We start from the raw sequence: 21,330 nt of genomic DNA on the forward strand, positions 1-21,330 counted from the left end.
AGTAATGATCTTCAAATGTAGCATTGCATAGTTGGTGTGCTGTTTCCTTTGTAGCATCTAATACTAACTATTCTAACTTGTTGAACACTTGAGTCAACGTCCACAAATTGAGAACCGAGATGTTTTTCTACACAATGAACAATGCAGACCATTGAATATGTTCCAAAGAGATTGAGGCCAGGAGCCTAGTGGAGTTTTTAGAAGGTGTGGGTTTTTTAGTAGAAGCTAATAAAATGAAAGGTAAGTCTTAAAAAATTTCATAGTAGGTGCAGTTTGGAAACTGAAGTGTAGGTTAATTGCTTACTAACCAATATTACTAAGATATATATTTTTTTAAACCAGATAGTTAATTCAACTCCGTGTTTCTTTGTTGGTTTTGGAGTTTTTATTGAGAAAATTTTTTTTGTTGGTTTTGTATTTTATTTTGGTTTTAACACTTTGCTCTAAAGCAGCTGGGACGGACCACTGTCAAGAACTTTATACTGAAATGAAAGGTTAAATGCTGAGAATCTGGGTAATTTTTACTTCTCAACAAAAATTGGCATCAGACTTGTGTATGGGTAGTATTTGAATTTTTGAGGTGCCCAGGTAAAATTCTTTTAAGAATCCCAGTTACAGTATATAGACATTGCAAGATGTTTTGTTTTTGTATTTTCCTTCTTGTGGCTGAGGTGCTGCCTTAACACCAGGAAGGGCTGCCATCTCTGGGTGTTACCTTGTTCTTGCTCATCAGACTTTCAAGTCCTTCTTTGGCTTATGAATCTTCTTGAATTTATTTGTTTCTTGTTCTTGAAAACTGTCTAATTTTTTTATTTCCTTCTGGGAGTGCGTAAACAAATGTCCTTAATGCTTTAGAAACCTAAACACCTCTGGTTGTCTGATACTGATGGTTTAGGTCTTTATGGTGTGGTTTTCTGGCAGTTGGTAGTCATGTTTTGACAATATCACAAGGCAAGAATGCTAAACATTTACTCTTTGGTTTAATTCTGTTCAAGACTATCAGCCATTCATTCACGCTGTACTAGTTTGAAAGCAAACCAGTGAGAGACTCAAAATCAGAACTACAATTTAGTAGGAAAATTAAAAATAAATGCAGTAGTACAGAAATACTGCCGGAGTCAGGGTGCCACCTGACACCTTGTCTGGCAGGGTGGTGGTAGCAGTCCGATTAAATGGTGACTGCAGTCCTCCTGAGGTGATACATGTGTTGATGCGGTAGTCCTGTAGAAGGGTCTGCTCTTCCTCGGAAGGTCCAGTGGTGGCTATGTAGCTCTTGTCCTCTGGGAACCCAGTATGTAAGGGCTGACTGTGGTGTTCCAAACCTCAGGTTATATCCAGGATGGAATGCTTGGTTCCTCCCCCTGGGCGGAGCATCTCACAATGGGATGATGTAGTTTTGTGAGTTGTGCAGTGAGGCTGGATGGCCCATTAACAGAAGATATTTCTGGAGGGAGTTATCAGGGATGTGTCATGGAAGAGATAAAGAACACTGCCCGACATGGTTTTAACAGCTGGTGATAGAATACATACTTTTGGTTACATCTTACATTGTAACCTAAGACACACGTGCAAGGAAAAATCTTAATCCTAGAGCTGTTACATGCATGATTCATGCAGTAATAGCATTTCCCCTCCTGTAAGCAGTAGGAGGGAACTAGGATTAATAAAAGCAGTAATGGAGAACTAAGGGAAGATGGGCAGTGTTTCATGTGAAGGATTTTACTAAGGTTTATTGCCCTTGTGGAAGAGGACTCCCTGCTGTGCCTGTGCTGCTGCTGGAACTTTCTGTACGAGAGTTAAATTTTCTGGTAACACCTATTAGGGATTTTCTGAAAGCAGTTTACAATGGGATTATATAATAGTCAGAAGCTCCATTTCATATATGGGAGAAAGACATTGTTAAACGCAATGGTTTCTTCAGTTCCTTATCTGTTAAAATGACACATCAGAGCTTTGTGGTGGTGAATGTAAAATGGTAGTGAGAAGGTTAGAATTTTTGGAGTGTAGAATATTTTATATAAAAGGCATCTCTCTTAGTTTCTGAAGAGTTAAGAACTATATATTGAGATAACTTTCTCCAGTTTGATTCAGGTTTATGTAGAATTGATTAGCTTGGGAAAAGGGAGAACAATGTGTTGTGTTCAGTGCATGTGTAGTATAAACATATGGTCAGAATCTTAGATGGTTGGTGTGTATGCAAAAAAAATGCTTCTAAGAACCATACTTAGTAGTTTTATTTATAGGAATATATTTCTGTGTTCTCAGTTGTGATGCGTGTTCTATTTATGTATTTCAGCTGTCTTTGTATTAGGAAAGAAGTTTTTGCATAGTCATGTTTTCAAGAAAGTCTAATTGATTTTTTTTTTCTTAATATAGAATACAGACTGATACATACTTGTAATGACTGCTTCTGATACAGCAATAAGCTGCAAATGACACAACAATAAATTGTAGAGTGGCAGTGTAAATGTACTGGCTCTGTGTATTGAATGGAAGGGAGACATCTTTGGTTTGGAAAAAGTGGTTGTGCCGTCACATGTTACATAGCAAATGGTCAGTGTGCAGGTTTTTAACCATGGTAGCTGTCACCAAGACTTGGGGAGTCCTTACACATTCATCAAACACTGGATGCTTCCGAGCTGAATGTGAACCGGTGCTGTAGAACTAGGAAGGACTGTACTCTTCAGTCAGACTTTGGAACCACCCACTGTCTTCTTGAGGAATGTTTCAAAACATGTGGCTGAATGACGAGAAGCAATAACATGGGGTCCTCTCACCTGTCTGTGGCAGCAGAGGAACATGCTGGTTACAGACTATGTGCTTGCATGATTGACGTGTACTGCGCTACACTCAGGTGTGATTCAGATCAAGGCAGTGCCTTCCCCTTCCCTTGGGAACCGTAACTGCATTTATTCCAATTTTCTGTGTGCAGACAGAAGTCCCTGGGGCTTTTGTTTTCAGATTTTCTTTGTAGCTTCAGAGGTGGTGTGGTTTAACCCAGCTGGCAGCTGTGTACCATGCAACCACTGGCTCCCTTTCTCCCCACCCTGGTGCATCCAAAACAGAGTACTGTGCTACCAAGGAGAAGTAAACTCTATCCCAGCCAAAACCAGGACAAGAGGGAAGACAAATACTGGTAATTTTTTGGGGAGGTTTGTTATTTTGTGTAATTAAAGATGAGATTCCATTCTCATGGCGTAAGTAAAGGTCTTAATGGCCTCTCTGCCTTAAAACTTAAGGTCACTTTAATACATCTGTGACTGAGAATATGAAGAGAGACTGAACATCTTTCAGCTCTATATTATGAGAAGTAGAGGTTAAATTATGCTCTAGGATGAGAAAAAGGAAAAAAATAAGCAGGAAACAAAAATAGAAGCTAATTCCTAAACTTCAAGTGTCAATTATACTGACATTTATTTCTGTTAGTGGTTCAATTAACTGTAATTACTTAATTGAGCCAATAATTGAAATAATCCTGCTTCCTCAAATTTTAGAATAACCCCAGAAATGGCATATGCCATCTCACCTGCTGTGTAGACCAGTTTGGTGTGTCAGGGGAAGTGTATTTTTGAGTAGGGTTAGGTTTGCTGCGAAACAGGGGTCCTAGGAGGCAGATATAATGTTCCAAATCACACTTTGTCTCTTAGGTTTCACCTGGGCTTTGTTACAGCTCGTGTTTAGTGGCAGAGAATGGGGGTTGAAAGAGGTTTGCATGATCCTGCATTTCCTTGAGTGGTGTAAGAGCAGCAGTGTTTCATCTATTAACTACATCTGGTTGTTAATACACTTAATTATGGGCCTGTTGGTGTTAAATCTTTATATTGACTGACAATGACCTGTGTGTGTGGTTTTAGCCTTTTGAAGATTTTGCACTGTCCTTTGGAACTAATGATAAGCAATATTTGTATGACCTAAACATTTTAATGGTTTTACTTTATTAACAAATAGTTTTGCATTTTAATTCATTCATTTCTTGCTTCTGAAGGTTTATATATTTGCGAGATGGGGTGGGGGTATTCTTTCCAGTTGGTGCTTGTAATTTGAAATGCTTTTGAGTCCTGATAAGCTTTCTGGTAATACTTTGTATTCTAAAACAGTTACACTTGTATTGTTGTGTCTCCTGTACACTGTGTATGCACGACTGCAGCCGCCTTGTTTCATCAGCTGCTGCTTGGATTGTTCAGATTGTTGCAGCTTTGTGGTAGATACTGCTTGGTACTGGTTTTAAGTTGACAATTACTGTCTGCTGCCAAGAGGTTTGTTTCTTTGTTTCTTTTTTTTTTTTTTTCCTTTGCCCCATGCCCTCCCTGCAAATGGGATTTTGACTAAACAGCATTGAAGAAAATCCAATGGTCTCATGCATACATACGTGGACTAATGAAGTTATGACTGTGCATACTGGATGCCTACAATCACAATTTCCTCTTAGAAGCTTCTGTTTTGTGGCAGTCATGGCTTCTCCTTTGTCTGCACTGCCAGGTTTGAGCTATTTATGGCATTACAAGACAATATCTTCCTTGCAACCATTGGTATATGTTCTTGGAGGGGATTTTGTTGCTTTTTTTGGGTTTGGTTGTTTTTTTGTTCCAGGAGCTATATGAGTGTGTTGGTTTCTTTCTGCTCCAAAATGAACTATCTTTGCTTCTGTTTGGTTTCCTGAAATCTTGAGCTTATGATCTCTAACCAAGTCACTCCTTAGAACACTTTTTAATTACAGTCATCTCTGCTTCCATTTTGCTTTTGCTTCCTGACATGCCCTCCGCCTATGTACAACCTGCTGTTCACATCTCCTTGACCATCCAAGTTACTCAACTTCACAATGATGGTTTCACGCATCTCTTCCAGAGGGTACCAATTTCTGGTATTGTCATGGAGTCTTTGTAGGATATCTGTTGGGACACCAAGAAAGCCATAGGGTGATTAAGATGAGAGAGACTCCAAATTTGTTCAGCTTTCGAAGAGCCACTGGCACCATAATTGCCAGTGTCTGGAAAATCCTGAATCTCTGGCATAGGCGTACTTTACTTTGCAGACAGCATTCAAGAATTGTGCCCCTACATCTTGGAGAGGAAACAAAAAAAAGGCAAAATTTGGCTCATTGCAGTTTTGAAGTGGACTTAGTAATGGAAAATCACAAGCTCATCTTGTTCTCAGAGCCATGGTGGCTCTGCTTCTGATCCCAATTTTTTTTTTCGTTTTTGTATGATAATACCTCTTGAACTGAAATTAGGATTTTTTGTTTAGTGCAGCAGAGAGTATAACTTAAAATCCTTTGAATTACTGGTTGGTGCTTTTTGTTGTTAGCTGTGGAATTCTAGTCGGGATTTTTTCATCTTAGTCTTTGGGTACCTTTTCTCCTGATTTCTTTGGGAAGTAAATTTTTCCGTAAGTGAGCTTTCAAAGCTGGTTTATTCATGTTGCATTTTTAACTCTGGTGGTTTTAACTTCACTAGCAAAGTAGTTCACTGAACATACATAGTTTTATCTATGTGTCTGTCTATCTATCTGTCTCCTGGAAGGCCAAGAGTTCATGTATGTATGTATGTATGTATGTATGTATGTGTATATATATATATATATATATAAAAAACTAAAATCTTGGCCTTCCAGAATTAAACTATGGTCCATGCCATGTATACCTGAATAGATATCTCATCTGTGACTTCGTGTACTTAATAGACAAAGAGGGATTTTTTTAGCCTTTGCCTCATTGTGTATGCACTTGTGTGTATATACATATATCTATTTTTACATTTAGTGTGCCTGTGCATATATGTATATGTGACAACATTAATTTCTGAAGTAATTCCATTAAATCAGTGTGGCTATACTAGAGTTGAATTTAGCTTGTTGTTCTGAACTACTTCTGAACTTTGCTAGCTAATTGGATAGTAATACTGCAGTTTTACTTCTGCAAAGGAGCATCCTTTTGCAGAGAGAAAGTAGCTTGGTTGATCTGAGTATTTTCTACTGGAAATATTATGGAAAGGTTTAGATTATTAATACAGACTTTTGTGTTTGTGAGGCTAACTTAAATATTAGTGTGAATCAGACTTGGAGCAGTACTTACATTCTCTTATCCAGACATCCAAACTCACCTCTTCCACGTGTCAGGTTTTTGGATTATTGGCGGTCTGCAGTTGTTGTGAATTTAGTCAGCAACTAAATCTGTTGTGTGTTGCACAGGGTGTGGGATTAGAATGATATGTGGGCCAATAATACTGCTTTATAAGTCTAAATAAGATTAAAAGATATTTTCCCCCATTAACTTTTGTAATGTAGTCTGCCTCTTTAGGCTGATTGCAGATAATTTTCAGATAACTGAGCAGCCCATAGCTACCATTGACTGAAACGAGCAAGATTTGTGGGTTCTTACTGCTTCTGAAAATTGGTCCAAAATATCTAAAGATGTGTTCAAAATTAGCTCACTTCTGAAAGCAATGAACACCTGCTTGTGTATTTATATAGTAATTAAATGCACATTTGACATATTTAGAATACTTTCGGTGTAATTGGCAAGGAGTGACAAGGTCATAAATTAGCACAGGTTGTTTAATTTGCTAATACAGTCACATAAGGTGTTGGGGATTTTTTTGGTCCAAAATCTGGTTGTGGTTGCAATAACAAGCTGTTGAGATAGAGTTTATTTATTCTAATAAAGCAAGGATTTTTTTGCGAAGAAAGTTTCAAGAAGCATTTGTAAAACTTGTAGGTTGAAAAATGGAATTTAGAAAATTTTCTCCATATTGAAAAGAATTAAGTGAGAAAATTATATTTAAACAAAGAGACTGCATGCAAGAATCATATAAAGATGAGTTTGAACAACTTCTGCTCATACAGATTTTGATGGATTTTTTTTTTTCTTTTAGTCACTTTTGCACCTTACAGTCACTGGATTTTGTGTGTGTTGCTATATCCTATTTTGCTGATATTACTCAGCTGTAGTACAGTTTCACGTATTTGGAGCCTCCTGTTTCCCAGTCTCTAATGCATCCACAATATTTATCAATATATGTGGTTTGGAACTGAAAAGCTTATGAAGTATCTCATATTAACTCTACAATTTTTTAAACCTTTCAAGAGATGACACGAATAAGGAAGAAGATGAAGATGAAGAAGAAGCAGAGGAGGAGGAAGAGGAGGAGGAGGAGGAAGAAGACAACAATAACAATGAGGAAGAAGAGTTTGAATGCTATCCACCAGGCATGAAAGTCCAAGTGCGGTATGGAAGAGGGAAGAATCAAAAAATGTATGAAGCTAGTATTAAAGATTCTGACATCGAAGGTGGAGAAGTCCTTTACTTGGTGCACTACTGTGGATGGAACGTGAGGTAACTTGAGTTTTAGTTAGTGATTACTTCTTGAATTACTTCTCAAATACACTTATGAATTTTAAAAACTAAATTAATAGACATCTGGAGTCCTAAACTTTCAGTATTGGTGTTCTGTGAAGGTCATTGTACTGTATGAAACTTAGATTTTTAATACTATATAAATGCAGGGCTTTAGTTACTTTGAAAATCATCTTTAAATGACTTGTTCAAAGAAGGCTTCATTTGTTCCTCATCTTACTTTTAGATCTTCCCATACAAGTGACACCTCACTCTTTTCAGATTCCTCCTCTGGCTCTCTTAAGCCGATTTTCTCTCATTCAGTATTTGAGTAGTGCATTTAGCTAAAGCTGTGAACTCACTCTTGTCAGTGAAGCACAGAGTACATCAGCAGTATGGTATTTAACTGGAAAACAACAAGATTTAGTGGGAAATAAGTGCACAGCAAATAACTGCATTTCATCTGATCTGATATCTATCCTCCCTACCCCACCTCCTGCTGAGGCTGCCCTAATCTTCCAAGCAAGACTCTTCTTAGCCTAGTGGCTTCTTATGCTTTCTTTGATATAAGGAGGAGCATATGCTTTTTATTGACTTTAGTCTAGCATTAATAGAAATAAGTTGAAGTATTTCTGTTGCTATTTCAGACCTCTTTTTTGCCATTTAAAACTTGAAGCAACTTTGAAAACAGTAGAGAAAACTAAAATTTTTGAGCAGCTTATAATAGCATGTCTGCTTCTTTCCTCAGTTTCAATGTAAGTGCTCACTGTCCTTAACTATTAGCTTTTCAACTCTATTACTGCCTCTAAAATAACTCCAACCCCCCCTCCCCCCCCAAGTCTGAGATAAGTCTGATGTACTTTTTTCTTTACTTATTTTTCCTTTTCTGGGAAAGCTGAGTTTTCAGCTGAAAGCTGAAGGTAGCCTTCCTCTGTCATCTGGGCATCCTGCCTCTGACCAAGAGAGCAGGACAAATGTCATTTGTTCAGTTCCAGCAAGGTCTGCTAGCAAAGGTAACAGAGAAGTGTGATGCTTCTCTTGCTGCTTGAATTCACCTCTTTGCATCGAGGCCTGGTGATTTCCAGGTGCACCTGAGCTACTGCCGAGGAGGAGTCTCGCTCTTGCCGGTTTCGATACCAATCTTCTGTAGAATTTTGATCTACATTGATCTACAGGAATAGGATGTGACATAAACTGTCTTCAGTCAACATCTGTAAGCATAGTGGGCTGTGAAGTCAAGATACAAGGGGAGATGCAGCCTGCTCAAGGTGGGAGCTGGGGTGTGACTTGCGTTTTGGTCTGGTCCTTTTTGAGGACTCCCCCCTTGGAGTGCAAGTTGGTGGAGTTTTCATCCTACTCACTGAAGATTACTGTGTGTACCATTCCAAGAGGTTTCTTGCTTTTAAACTCTTTGTTTTGGAATTCACGTGTAAGCATAGAAGTTATTTTTCTTTTTGAGCAAATACTCATGCTATTATCCATGCTGTGAGGTGAGATGATCAGATTTTTATTTGAGCAGTTCCACTTCAAATCTGAAGAAATGAGAAGTCAAAAATGAGTCTTCTTCACCTTGGAGATTCCAGCACCCCAGTTCTTAAAGGAGAAATCAAGATTCTAAATTTTTAACTTCGCATTTTAAACAAATCTGCAGATTCATATCAGAGGCATTATTTCTGTGACAAGGATATGTTTGATAATAAAAGCATTTTTAGTAACTTGCACTCACTTGAAAAGTAAGGAGTGTTGGTTGTTGGTCTTTCTGGCAGCAGGACTTGGGTTTATATTTTTACCTCGTGTTTTAAAAGAGCCCCCTGAAAAGGTAGGGGGAGGGAGTGGGATTCTTCACTAAAAAATACATCAGTGATTGAGATTTAGCTGTGGGACTGTGCATGGACTCTGCTAAATGTGGCTAATTTTTTTCTTTTGTGTTTACTTAATTTAATTACTTAAATTTTTACATTTGACAGAAGACTGTGTAAGCTTCACCTTTAGCCAGCATCTAAACACTTTGATAGTTTAGTATTGTGAAGATTAGTCTTGTATGCTCTAATAGCTTGATTTGGCTTTTAGTCAGTGACAACCTGCAAAAGCCATCTGCCTTAGTTGGGTAGGAAGCAATGCCCTCCTCTCCTTAGTCATTGTAGCTTACTTAGCTGGCACAAGTACAGTACAGGGGATGAACTGAACTAGGATTTTCTAGTCATCCAGGGTTTTTTTAATTCTGTCATCATTCTTCTACTCCTTAAAGTTGACTTTCCTGTTTCCCCTTTTGGTCAAGTATGCCATTTAATGGCCTGTTCTTTAAACTTGTACGTTTGAGCAGAAATACTAAATAACTACTAATGTTTCTTATCACAAGTTAATTTCAATATCAGTCTGGAATTCAGAATAAGTGTGTGTGTGTGTGGGTGTGCTCACATGCTTTAGGGTACTTAGAATGAAGTTTGGTAAACTTGATACTCATCTTCATTAGTTGGGCTTTTTCTTAAATGCTTTGGAACCAGTGACACTGAGAACTGTTGAACTTTTTTTTTTTTTTTTAAGGAGTAAGTAGAAAGTGCAGAAGCTGTACAGCGTTATGATCTTGTTGTTAGCTCCTGAGATTCAGGTGATGTGTGTCTCTGATAAAGCTCTCTGAATGGTAGTGTTCAGTGGAGCCTGACTTGTAGTGAAAGGGAATGGTAGAAATCTACCCTGTTAGAGGGACCTGCTTACCACGTGTTAACCAGAAAAAGCAGAGAAATACAGAGAAACTGTGCTTCTTCTCACAGACCAGTAATGTTCTGAATTATGTATGCTTTATATGTAACTAAAACTTCTTTGGGGCTTATGGTGCCAGTTCCTTCTGCTGTAATTTTAATCTTCAGATGCCAGTGCAAAGAAAAGTGCATTGTGTAAGTGTTTGAGGTGACTTTCCTCTGCAGTGTGTTCCCAGTAATTAGAGGGTGCATATTTAAAAAGCATTTAGATTGTTGAACCTGTGTGTCATTATTGTACGACATCAAATATATATACTCTTGAATGTTTCAGATGTTTAAAGCTAAAGACTTACTATTTTCAACACTTCTTTCCTTCTGTATGTGAAAGTGGTAATTTCTGTCTAAGTTTGTTGAAACATTACTTCATATATAAATTTTATACTTAATGGTTAACCACTGAAAGTAAATGTTTAGCAAACTTTTGGGCCCTGGAGAGTAATGTATGTCATGGGGGGCCAGGGGAGGGATTATTTAAAAAAACAAAAAAGAAATTAAACAAACCAGAATCTCCATCTAACATTCCAGTATTTGGGTATCAGACTAGTTTTCTCCTTTCTTTGATCACAGTCAAAAAAAAAAAAATTGGTTCTCCCTTTTTAGCAGCTACAGATAATATACTGGAACTTTTCAGTGAATTTGCTAAGGCTTGCTAGCTCCTTGAGGTCACTTGTCCTCCTGAGAAAGTGGTACCTTTGCTAGTATAAATCTAGTCTGGAAAAGTATGCTTTCTTCCTTGTTTCTCCTCTACTACTTCTGTGGAAGATTGACTGTGCAATCTCTTGACAGTGTGTTGTGGTGCATTTTAGCTTGCAAGTAGTACCTATGGGTGTAATAGAATCAGTGCATACTCTGATGCAAGGTGTTCTTCTTTGTCTTCATTTTGGTAAAGTGGGGAGATTTTGTTCATGAAAGCATTCCAGGTTTTCATATGAAACCTGATTTAAAAAAATAAGTAAATAATAATTTCTTATTAAATCCCCCCTCTTGATTTTCAAAGAAATCTGTGTAAACTCTTCTAGGAGCAGCTTCCCATATTATCTCCTTCCTCTCCACACTCATCTGCTCACATTAGGGTGCTGAAGCAAGTACATGTGAAAGACAGCACTGCAGTAAAACAACTCAGGTCCTCTGAAAGTACATGCTTGTAGTGAGAGCTGAAGAACTTTTTTGATAATATTTTTGGGTTTATTTTGTTTTGCGAATAGACCTCTAAAGCAAGATTAGTGTTGAAGTGAGTTTTCATGTTAGCAGGTGCAGTTCTAGAAAGAGGCTCTAGTCTGAGTCACACACCCCGTTTTAGATGCAGCTTTCGGGGTGCTTCTCTATCTTGCAATGGAGGAAAATGTAACTTAGGGTCAGGTTGTCAACTGTGGCTTGGAATGTGTCTTTTTTGCACGATCTGTTTCTGCCTGGGGTCCAGTTGTCCCAGATTTAGGCAAACCATGTATGCATTCAGTATGTGAGTAGTGAAAGGAGCTGTGTGATGCAAAGGTGTGAAGTGTGGGCAGCTGATTCCCTGGAAAAGATGTGAGATTTCTGTGGCTTCGTCGAAGGGTCTGTCTGCTGTTTTGGGTGCAGTCAGGAGTAAAGCAGGATATGCTCTGGCCAGGAACTGTGACTGTCACACATTAGTGTTTCAATTTGTGGTCCTTGGCATGAGGGCTTGCGTGACCACTGCTTCTCATGCATAGTGTTTAAGACTCTGTGGTATGTACAGGTACCCTTCAGGTTCTGCATTTCTCTCCTTTGGTTCAGTGTGCCCCCATGTCTATCAGCTCTTGCCCCAACAGGCACTGCAGTTGCTGTGGATCTCAGACAGTGTGGGCTGTGCACAGACTTTGCATAGGAGGAAGATCATTTTCTTATTGGAGATGCATAAGAACGAGTGAATACGAATTTGGTATTCTAGCAATGTATTTGAGGCAGAAAGGACACTGTCAGAATCATCGCTTTTCACCATGTGTTTGTCAGGTCCTATGCTGTTTTCCTGCGTGTATTTAGATCTAATAGAATACTCCCTACATTTCTCTGGGTCACAAAGTCCATTTGGCAGACACTTCATGGTATTCCTTATGCAAAACTTGTCTTTTTCTTGAAGAAGGATTGCTTCAGATAGGGTTTCCCATAGTCTCACAGAATATGGGATTTTTCTATACTGAGCAAGTACTCTGCAGAGTTATATTTCAGTTTTGAACCTGTTTACTGACATTTCACCTGGTAATGAGAGTGTAATAGTACAATGACAGTGGTATCTGCAGCAGTATAGGCAGTCTTGGTATATCGTAGTCTGCATGGTCTGCTGTGAGATTTTGTGATTTTTATTGTCACATGGAGGGGAAAAAACCAGAACAAATTGTTTTGGAAAGCTATTTTTCAGACTGCTGCCATAAATGTAAGTTACTAGGATACAGTATTTATCTTCTGAAATCCCTTGTATAGATCATAACTTATAATACATAGGAAAGCAAGTTGGAAACTTGCATGTTTTTCCCTAAATATTTTTAAATTATGTCAATATTATGGATATAATTGGCAGTGGTTGCAAAGAAGCTGAATTAGGATGGTATCAGTAGTCATTGCATGTATGAAAGTAAAATCAAGTAAGCCCAGCTGGAAACCAGCATGGTGATTATGCTCAGCTCCAACTTGTACCAGGTTTTTTTGGAGAGTGTAGTTTGGGGTTTGTGGTGTTTTAAAGTTGATTTTTTTCCCCTCTATTTTCACGTTTACATAGGAGGATCAGAATTTGTATGTACATTCAGGCCAAAGTTAATACAAACTAATTTTTAACTGAACTGTTTCTTATGCAGGTGGTTCTTGAATTTACAGTTTAAGTAGTAAAGAGCTTATTTTTATTGGGAGGGAAAAAATTGATTTAAATGATTCCTGAATTTTTTCAGAAATACACAAAGAATCTGGCAAGCACAGTACCATAGGTGCAGTATATTCTTAGTAAGAATGTACTTCTTTGGTCTTGGATTTGTACTTAACAGGTCCAGTCTTGAATACAAGATGCCTGTTGTTAATATCTTGGTGCTATTTAGTATGTTTTTGTCTTGTATCAGTCTGATACAAAATGGAAACCTTTAACAGAAAAGGAACTGAAAAATGTCACTGTGAAGTCAGTGACTCAAAGTTGGTGACTCTGAAGGGTTACTCACACCAGATACGTCTTTGCAGTCACTTGGGATGGAAAGAGTTTATTTTTATTAACTGGCTACATTTTATGTAGTTGAAAGAATTAATTTTATTGTTAAGGTTTTACAGTGTATAAATAGGAAGTATACCTATTAGAGGTCCGTACAGATTTTTCATTCAGGTAGTTTGTTTTACCTGCATTACATGGATTTCTGTTGTTCTGTGCAGACTGGAAAATAGAGGAGTTTGCTTTTAGCCTTCAGTGTAAAAGGACTTTAATCCTCTGAACATTAGCTGAAACTTCACAGACTTGAGAATTACAGAAATTACTTGATTCAAATTCCAATTCTGTTTTTATATGGCTACTAATTCTCTTTTTCCTCAGTTAAATTTCTGTTGTGGTGTGCTTATCTGCTTAAAATCATAAATGTGTACAATTTCTTTTTCTGTTTAGGTATGATGAATGGATAAAGGCAGACAAGATAGTGAGACCAGCTGATAAAAATGTACCAAAAATTAAGCATCGAAAGAAAATAAAGGTAGTTTTCCTCCCTTTCTCTCTTGTTGCCCCCAGCATTGGTTTGATACATGGTTATGTAATCCCTGCCTCCCTTCCTGACCTTTTGATTGGTCTATAAATGCTTGTCAGGAAAAGCAACTTTGTAGCGTTTTAAACATGGATACTCTTTTCATCATGGTTTTGGGTATTCTCTTTGAGGTGACGAAGGGAAGCTTCTCTTTCCTTCTTTCCCGAATTTTTAACTTAGATGTATATAGTCATTTACAGAAAATAAATGAGAAGGATACAGGTTATTGTCAGTGTTGGGAGCCAACATGGGGGGTTGAAATTTGAGAGCTCCCTGATTCTGGAGAGCAAACCTATGGACTAGTCCATGTGCATGAAACTTTGTAATTTTATTGCCAAGCATTTCTTTCAAAATCGATTCTTTCACAACTGATATTTGGGCTTAGATGATGACATATTTCTTGGACAGTAGGCTACAAGGAAGCTTTTCCTTTTGCCACTGCTGAGCCTGGCATATCCTGCAGTGCCACTACTCCTAGAGCACTGCTTGTGTTTGTTTTCCCATTTGTTTTAGTGTTGACAAAGTCCCTGTCTCCAGTAGAAAGGTCTTGGCATGGAGTGTAGAAAGGTATTTGTAGTCCTTTAAACAAAGAGGAGAGCTTTCCTCTACAGGTTGAATGTTTAAGATAACTGTAAGCATTATGTCATTGTAATCCATGATAAGATGTGTGTTCAAATGGGAAGAGTTTTTGTATCTTTTTTCTCACCTAGAATAAAACTGACAGAGAGAAGGAAGAGAAGTATTCTCCTAAACCCTGCAAATTGCGACGTTTGTCAAAACCCCCCTTTCACACCAGCACATCACCAGAGACTGGGTCCAAACTTGACAGCACTGAAGCCAAAAATACTGAACAAGCTCCAGTTAAATCAATAGAAATTACTTCTATCATTAATGGGCTACAAGGTATTGTACTTAAAAGCTTTTTCTAATTCTGTAAACAGCCTTTAAACAGGAGTAAATGAAAATGTAGAGCAACTGCTGCAATTAAATGCTTGAGTCTGTTTGGCTAATTATAACATCATCTTCAGAAATAACCCTTGGACAAAAGCAGTGTTGGCAGTTTCTGTGGATTCAGTGTGTCAACAGTCAGTTACATTTTGTGTTGCCATCCTTTTTTTTTTGTTTGATATAGAGCAAAGCGTTTTTGCCTCCTATCTAATTTCTAAATTTTTAATTTTTTATTTACCTAAGCTGTAGGACCTATTATTCATATCTGCTTGTCTGTTGTTGCTAGAACTGTGTTCCCACAGTAGCATTATAATACCTAGTTGCTTCTCTTCATTCTTAGTTTAGATCATGCCTCCAGAGAAAGAAACCATGTATGGTATAGGTAGTTTGGGTAACCACAAACTTTTGTGGAAGCTATGTGAATTTAATAATCATTCCAACTTGTTTGAACTTGGATGACACTGGCCACTGGGTTCCAAAACTGTAGGTAGAATAACAATCGACATAATCTAAGAAGCTTAATTTCCTTTGGAAATGAGAAACAAAAAAAAAAGCAATTAACGATGACACTATTATTAGTGCAATAATTAATCTGTAATTAACTTTAGAAATCAAGGAGTTACATATATATATGTATATTTATATTTGAGCCAATTGCTGTGTTTCTCCTTGAATCCATATCTTTTCCCACTGAATGAGATTGCTGTTGATTCCTTCTGGATTATATATCTTTGTTCTTCTCTCAGTTTCCTTATTGCTGATCCTGAATTTTCTTGCAGTTGTCCTACATTCTTCTTGTCCATTTGTTTCCCTAAGTGCCTTTCTTTATTGCTTTCACTTCCTTTTTCCAGGCTGATCATCAGGTTGGTTTGTTAGAGGGTATCCAATGTGTGTGTTGTTGTTCTGTCCTTGAGACACCGGATTTTCCAGGGAAAATGATGTCTATGTTATGGGCATTGGAAAAAAGGCAGATAATGGTAGCATTTGTAACCCGTAAGAAATACGTAAGGACATCTTTCCTTTTCTGGTTTGGGTAATTACACAGAAATTTGTATTTTATGGATTAATGCTTTCTCAACCTCTTCAGAAATTCCTGGAGATGTACTGTATAACAGAGAATCTTCCTAGTTTCTAATGTAGCCATTATACCGTGAGTTTTTGAACTCTTCAGGAGGTACCATTTAAGAGAGACTGCTAGAGATCCCTGTAGCATGTCTTCATATCTGTACGATTTTCTTTAGTTGGGTTTGGTTTTTTTTAAATAATTTTTTGTAACCAGAATCAAGACAAACTTTTCTTGTTTTGTTTTTGTTTTGTTTGGATTTATTTTTAATTAGCTTCTGAAAGTTCTGATGATAGTGAGCAAGAAGATGACCAAAGTGCCCTGAATGTACATGCTGATGGCAAAGAGGAATCTCAGCCCGAAGCTGTAAGCCAAGATAAAAATGAACTCCGTCTAAAAGAACAGAGTGGTTCATCCCTTCCAGAAGAAACTAAAGCTCTTACAGATGCAGTAGTGCCCAAGTCTGTATCCAAGTCTCCTGAAAGATTGCGGAAAGAGATGGAAGAGTTATCTGAAGATAGTGACTCTGATGGAGAAGACGAAGCCACAAAGAAGAGAAAGGACGGAAAAAAGGAGATAGTGGATAAAACAGCAAAACCACAAGTGAAACGTGGTAAACGACGACACTGTGTGGCAGAGGAGTCCTTAAAGACCGTGTCACCTAACAGAAAGGATGAGAAGTCCAAAAACAAAGACTCCCTTAGTTTAGAAAACAGCAGTAACAGCTCCTCGGATGAAGATGAGGAAGACAAATCTAAACTGAAAATCACAACGAAAAAGTACAATGGACTAGAGGAGAAAAGGAAATCTTTACGGACAAGTACTTTCTACTCTGGATTTTCTGAAGTGGGAGAGAAAAGAATAAAGCTTCTAAATAACTCTGATGAAAGACTTCAGAACACCAGAGCGAAGGATCGAAAAGATGTGTGGTCAAGTATCCAAGGACAGTGGCCGAAGAAAACACTGAAGGAGCTGTTCTCAGACTCTGATACTGAGGCTGCTGCCTCTCCTCCACACGCTGCTCCTGAGGATGCTGCAGCAGAGGAGCAGCTTCAGACTCTTACAGAAGAAGGTATTTCTTTGCCTAACTGTGAGCTTGAAAAATCTTTGCCAGCAAGTGTGGATGTTAAACCTGTTGAGGAGAAACCGACTGAAGTGGGTGAGAAGAAAGTTGAATTTCCAAGCAGCGGCAGCAATTCAGTGCTAAATACTCCTCCTACAACTCCTGAGTCACCTTCCTCTGTAACTGTGACAGAGTCCAGCAGACATCAGTCCAGTGTCACTGTCTCTGAGACACTGCCACCAAATCAAGAAGAGATACGAAGCATCAAAAGCGAAACAGATAGCACAATAGAGGTGGACAGTGTGGCAGGGGAGCTGCAAGACCTCCAGTCTGAGGGAAATATTTCTCCAACAGGTTTTGATGCCAGTGTCAGCTCCAGTAGTAGTAATCAACCAGAGCCAGAGCATGCTGAAAAAGGTAAAGGAAAGGGTAAACAGAGCTGTCTCCAACCTAACCAGCTCTTATTTCTAACATTGTTGGTGTGTTTTCATTCTGTTATGGTTATGGTGGAGGGAAGCTAGTTGTTGCACGTAGTAGTAGTCTGCTGTCCTTTTCAGATGTGTGGAAATGGCATAATCATCTTGTGAGTAAAATATAATCTGCCAGCAAGTTTATTGGCCTTTTATTAGAAATTGTGGTGGTTTCAATGAGGGATAAAGGGTAAAAGGATGAAGCTTATACTGGATATGGCAAAAAAAGCCCAAAGCAAACTGTAATAGCTTGTGTAAGGAATATTTATTGTAGCAAGATGGAAGAATTTTAAGCACCCTCCTTAGAAGCAGAAGTTGCTTTTCTTGCATAAAATTTGATTCTCTATAAGTTGTTTGTTTGGGGGGAGAAAGCTCTCCTGCTGCTAGGGTGGTTAGACAGTCATTTCTAATTTGTATTTTTCTAGAACATTAACTTCATAAGATTCAAGTCAAGCTGATAAAAGCACTGACCTTTTTAGCTATATTTCACTTTCATATGTGATTTTTCAGATTGAAGTTCCTTTCCTGAAACCACTAGAGAGCAGGTGATAATAAACACTTGTGCACATGATGTCGCTGTACTGCTGCCTGCTTTTTAACTGCTGGCCAGGCTAGATTCAAAAGCTTTTTTCTGAAAGTGACTGGCTGTTTTGCAGATCATCAAAAGTACAGCTACTTTTACTGTGTTGTAGTGGCTAAAAATTAGGAACACAAAGGAAGAAAATTTGTTTTGGCTTTAATCCTAAGAAAGAAGTGGGTTTTTTTAATCTCAGTAGATTCTGGCTAATAATTAGCTAATTTTTTTCAAAATGCCCTTAAAGGTATGTTACCTCCAGCATTCTATTGGAAATATTCTTCTGAAAGTATGCAACAAAATGTGTTTCCTTAAAGGAGAGAGTTTGGAAGAGGTGAATGTGTACCCCTCGATAAATACACCTGCTTTGCTAATAAGAGCTGTGTAGGTTTAAGTTGTTAGGGTTTTTTTATATGAAAGTAGTTTATTGCCACTTGAAAGAAGTTTTATACTGTTTTAAAGGAGTACTTTTACATGCATTAGACTTTAACTTCCTCTCTGATTTTGTCAGCATGTTACCTGTTTCAGAAAATTGAGTTCCTTAATTAAAATTGTTTTATTCCAGGAGTCATTTTTAATCTTTAAGTCACATGGTTATGAAACAACGTTTGAAGAACTTCTAAAACACTCTCTTTTAGCAGATGTACTAGAATTTTTCCATCTTCCTTTTCTACTTTTTCCCTTTGTAGTCCCAAATATCAGTAGAATTTTTCCCTGTTTTTTGTTTGCCTTTCTTTTCTTGTTCTTTTTTAACATTATGTAAGATTTATTTTTTTAATACCTTCAATTAATGTAATTACTGATCACAAGTTATGGCTTTGGTTCTTTTCTCACAGCTTCCAAGTACAGCAAAATTTTAAAAACATTTTTTAGTCCCAGTAGGTCTTGATAACTTTTTAAATAAATGTATTCTTATTTAAATAACAGTATTAAAAAGATAGTAAATCCATGTGGTTCAAGAGAAATTCTGGTGATGTGTATGGGAAAGTCATTCGTAGTCATGGTACATGTGCACTCTGTACAAAGAAACTTTGCCTGCTTTCCATTGTCTTTCTCTTGTCACTAGAAGTAGAAAACTGAGCTGCCTTAAGGATAAGCAGGAACAGTTGCACTGTTGTCTACAAACTTAAGCTTTGAAATGTTTTGTGGGTTTTTTTGAGGCTGAGAAAAAGTGTGCCAAGCATTTATTTAATTTCAGGTTTTGGGTTTTTTTTTTCCCCCAATTATAGTCTGTACGGGCCAAAAAAGACTTAAAGATGCTCAGGGAGGAGGCAGCTCTTCAAAAAAACAGAAAAGAAGCCACAAAACGTCTGTGAACAGCAAAAAGAAGAGTAAACCTAGTAAGTAGAGCAGCTTGGTGTGAAATAAGAGGTGTGAAAGTACTGTGTCATTTGTTTGACTGATTGTAGGAGATGAAGTCTGTTAATAAAAAATGTATTAGGACAAAATGTTCTCATCAGGGAATTTTTAACCCTGTTTAAATGAAGAAACTGCTCTACCTAAACGCCAAAGTGTTTTTAAATGTCTTATATTATTTCTGGGCCTATTTCTATGAGGTCCTTAATATTCTGTAATTCAGGAAGGCCAAGACGAGTGAGTATTTCACACATGGCAGAACTGGGACAGGTATCTCTGTATCATGATAGCTGCCTGTTTTAGATGGGAGACTGGGACCTGAAGGAAATTATACTCTGTATTTTCTGCAAGATGAGTTTTTAGAGGTTAGTATCTCTACCCTGTAGCAAATATGAGGATAATTCCAAAAGAATTCAGATTCTTGTTTTCTTCCTGTGCTGTCTGTTACATATATAGTAAATAATGCAGCTTTTGCAGTTGTTTGTAGTTGTAGAAGCTCATTGGGATAGAAACCATAGTACTGGATAAGAGAGCTTAATAAAAGCAGAGGTGTGTTAGGGAGACAAGGCTAGCACACGTGTTTGGGAGATAACAAGATCAATTACTGCTCCATTTCACTGTTAATAAAAAAATACCAGGAAGCAGCTAGAGACTGAAGCCTGGAGGATAACTGTAAAAAATGGAGTTAAAGCAAGATAAAAAGCATATGCCATGCCTTTTTTTCCTCTCCCAGCTTCTCTCCCCCTTTCTAGTAAGAGCTTTTACTAAAAGTCTGTACTTGCTGGTGTGGTATTTGCTTTCACCCCACCTATCCTTCATGTTCATTGATCTCCTTTTATATTTTCTCATCCTTTTTAATTCCATTTCACTGGTCTCCTCATTTCATAATCTTTATTCTTACCCTTGCATCAGAAATTAACGTAACAATACAAACTGAATTTGCAGAACAAATACACCATTTTTGGCCTTGCCATTATTCCCCTGGATTTGGTGAATTTACCCCTTTTTCTCAACCTGTGTCTTCATCAGGATGTGAAACTTAAAAGCTACTACCACATAATCCTTAGTGTGTGCTTTTTGTTAGGTTTCGGGCACTACTGGATGTAATAAGGAAAATAAATAGATAAAATGTGAGTCAGCTGTAAGTAAAAAAATCCCAAAAAACTTCTGGCAAAATTCAGATGTATCTGTTAAACTGTCTTTGTGGCAGCTTCAGCTCTTGCCTTTGCATTAAACCAGCCAATGCCAACAAGCAGCTGGGCAAGCTCTTTCACACTTCATGTCTTGGGTATTCAGTTTCTCCTGTGTAGATCACCAGATCATAAAGGCCAGAAGGTTCAGGGCTCATTTTGTCGACACCTGGGGCAGGTGCAACTGAGGCATACATTTTTCTTAATAAATATAAATTCAACATGTTTTTAAAAATAACTCTAACAGTGGAGTTTGTGCAGATTCCCTAGGCATTTTATTCCACTGCTTTGCTAGACTTGTGTTGCATTACAGTCTCTTGCACCTGCTTTCACCCCAGTTTTATTTTAATAATGCTAAAAAAAACTTCATCCTTTCAATCATTACTCATAAATCTTGTGTCTTTTAGATAGATTATTTTGTTACTCTCCTTTGAGTGGTTTGAATCAAAACCTGTGTTCAGTTCAGCCTGTTGCTTTATAGTTAGAAAGAGGTAAAGAGGTGAAGTTCTTCTGTTTTGGGTCAGCTAAAGATCTTTTTCCAAAATTAAAAGATTTTATCATCATGTCTGAGGAGATTGTAGAGTATGTCACACATATCCAGATTATTGATAGTGATTTTAGTAGAGGAAAATTAAAATAAAGGTGACATAAGGCTAAGAAAAGGCTGTGTTTGCTCTGATTTCTGCGATACATGTCCTAAAAATGCAGTCAAAGATTCGTCTGTAACTGTTAGCACTAAAATGGGATAGAGGTTTATATATATTGTATACTGCAATAGAAATTGATGTTAAAAAAAGGTGAACAGGAGATGGAACATAACAATGAGTCTTGTGAACTCTTAGAAAAAGTACA

General features: G+C 37.7%; 1 protein-coding gene across 4 annotated transcripts in view; it reads left to right on the plus strand.

Moving 5' to 3' along the window:
* Window positions 1-21,330, plus strand: part of ARID4B (AT-rich interaction domain 4B) — an 89,253-nt gene that overhangs the window by 62,896 nt on the left and 5,027 nt on the right. For 3 of the 4 annotated variants that reach the window (XM_032102270.1, XM_032102273.1, XM_032102271.1), the window contains exons 17-20: window positions 13,682-13,766; window positions 14,525-14,717; window positions 16,100-17,305; window positions 19,162-19,272. In XM_032102270.1, the coding sequence (XP_031958161.1) occupies window positions 13,682-13,766; window positions 14,525-14,717; window positions 16,100-17,305; window positions 19,162-19,272 (1,595 nt within the window). Of the gene's footprint in view, window positions 1-7,081; window positions 7,331-13,681; window positions 13,767-14,524; window positions 14,718-16,099; window positions 17,306-19,161; window positions 19,273-21,330 lie in introns of all 4 variants that reach the window. The other variant, XM_032102274.1, reaches the window with a different exon arrangement.

Source organism: Corvus moneduloides, chromosome 3, assembly GCF_009650955.1.
Source record: "Corvus moneduloides isolate bCorMon1 chromosome 3, bCorMon1.pri, whole genome shotgun sequence".
NCBI lineage: Eukaryota > Metazoa > Chordata > Aves > Passeriformes > Corvidae > Corvus > Corvus moneduloides.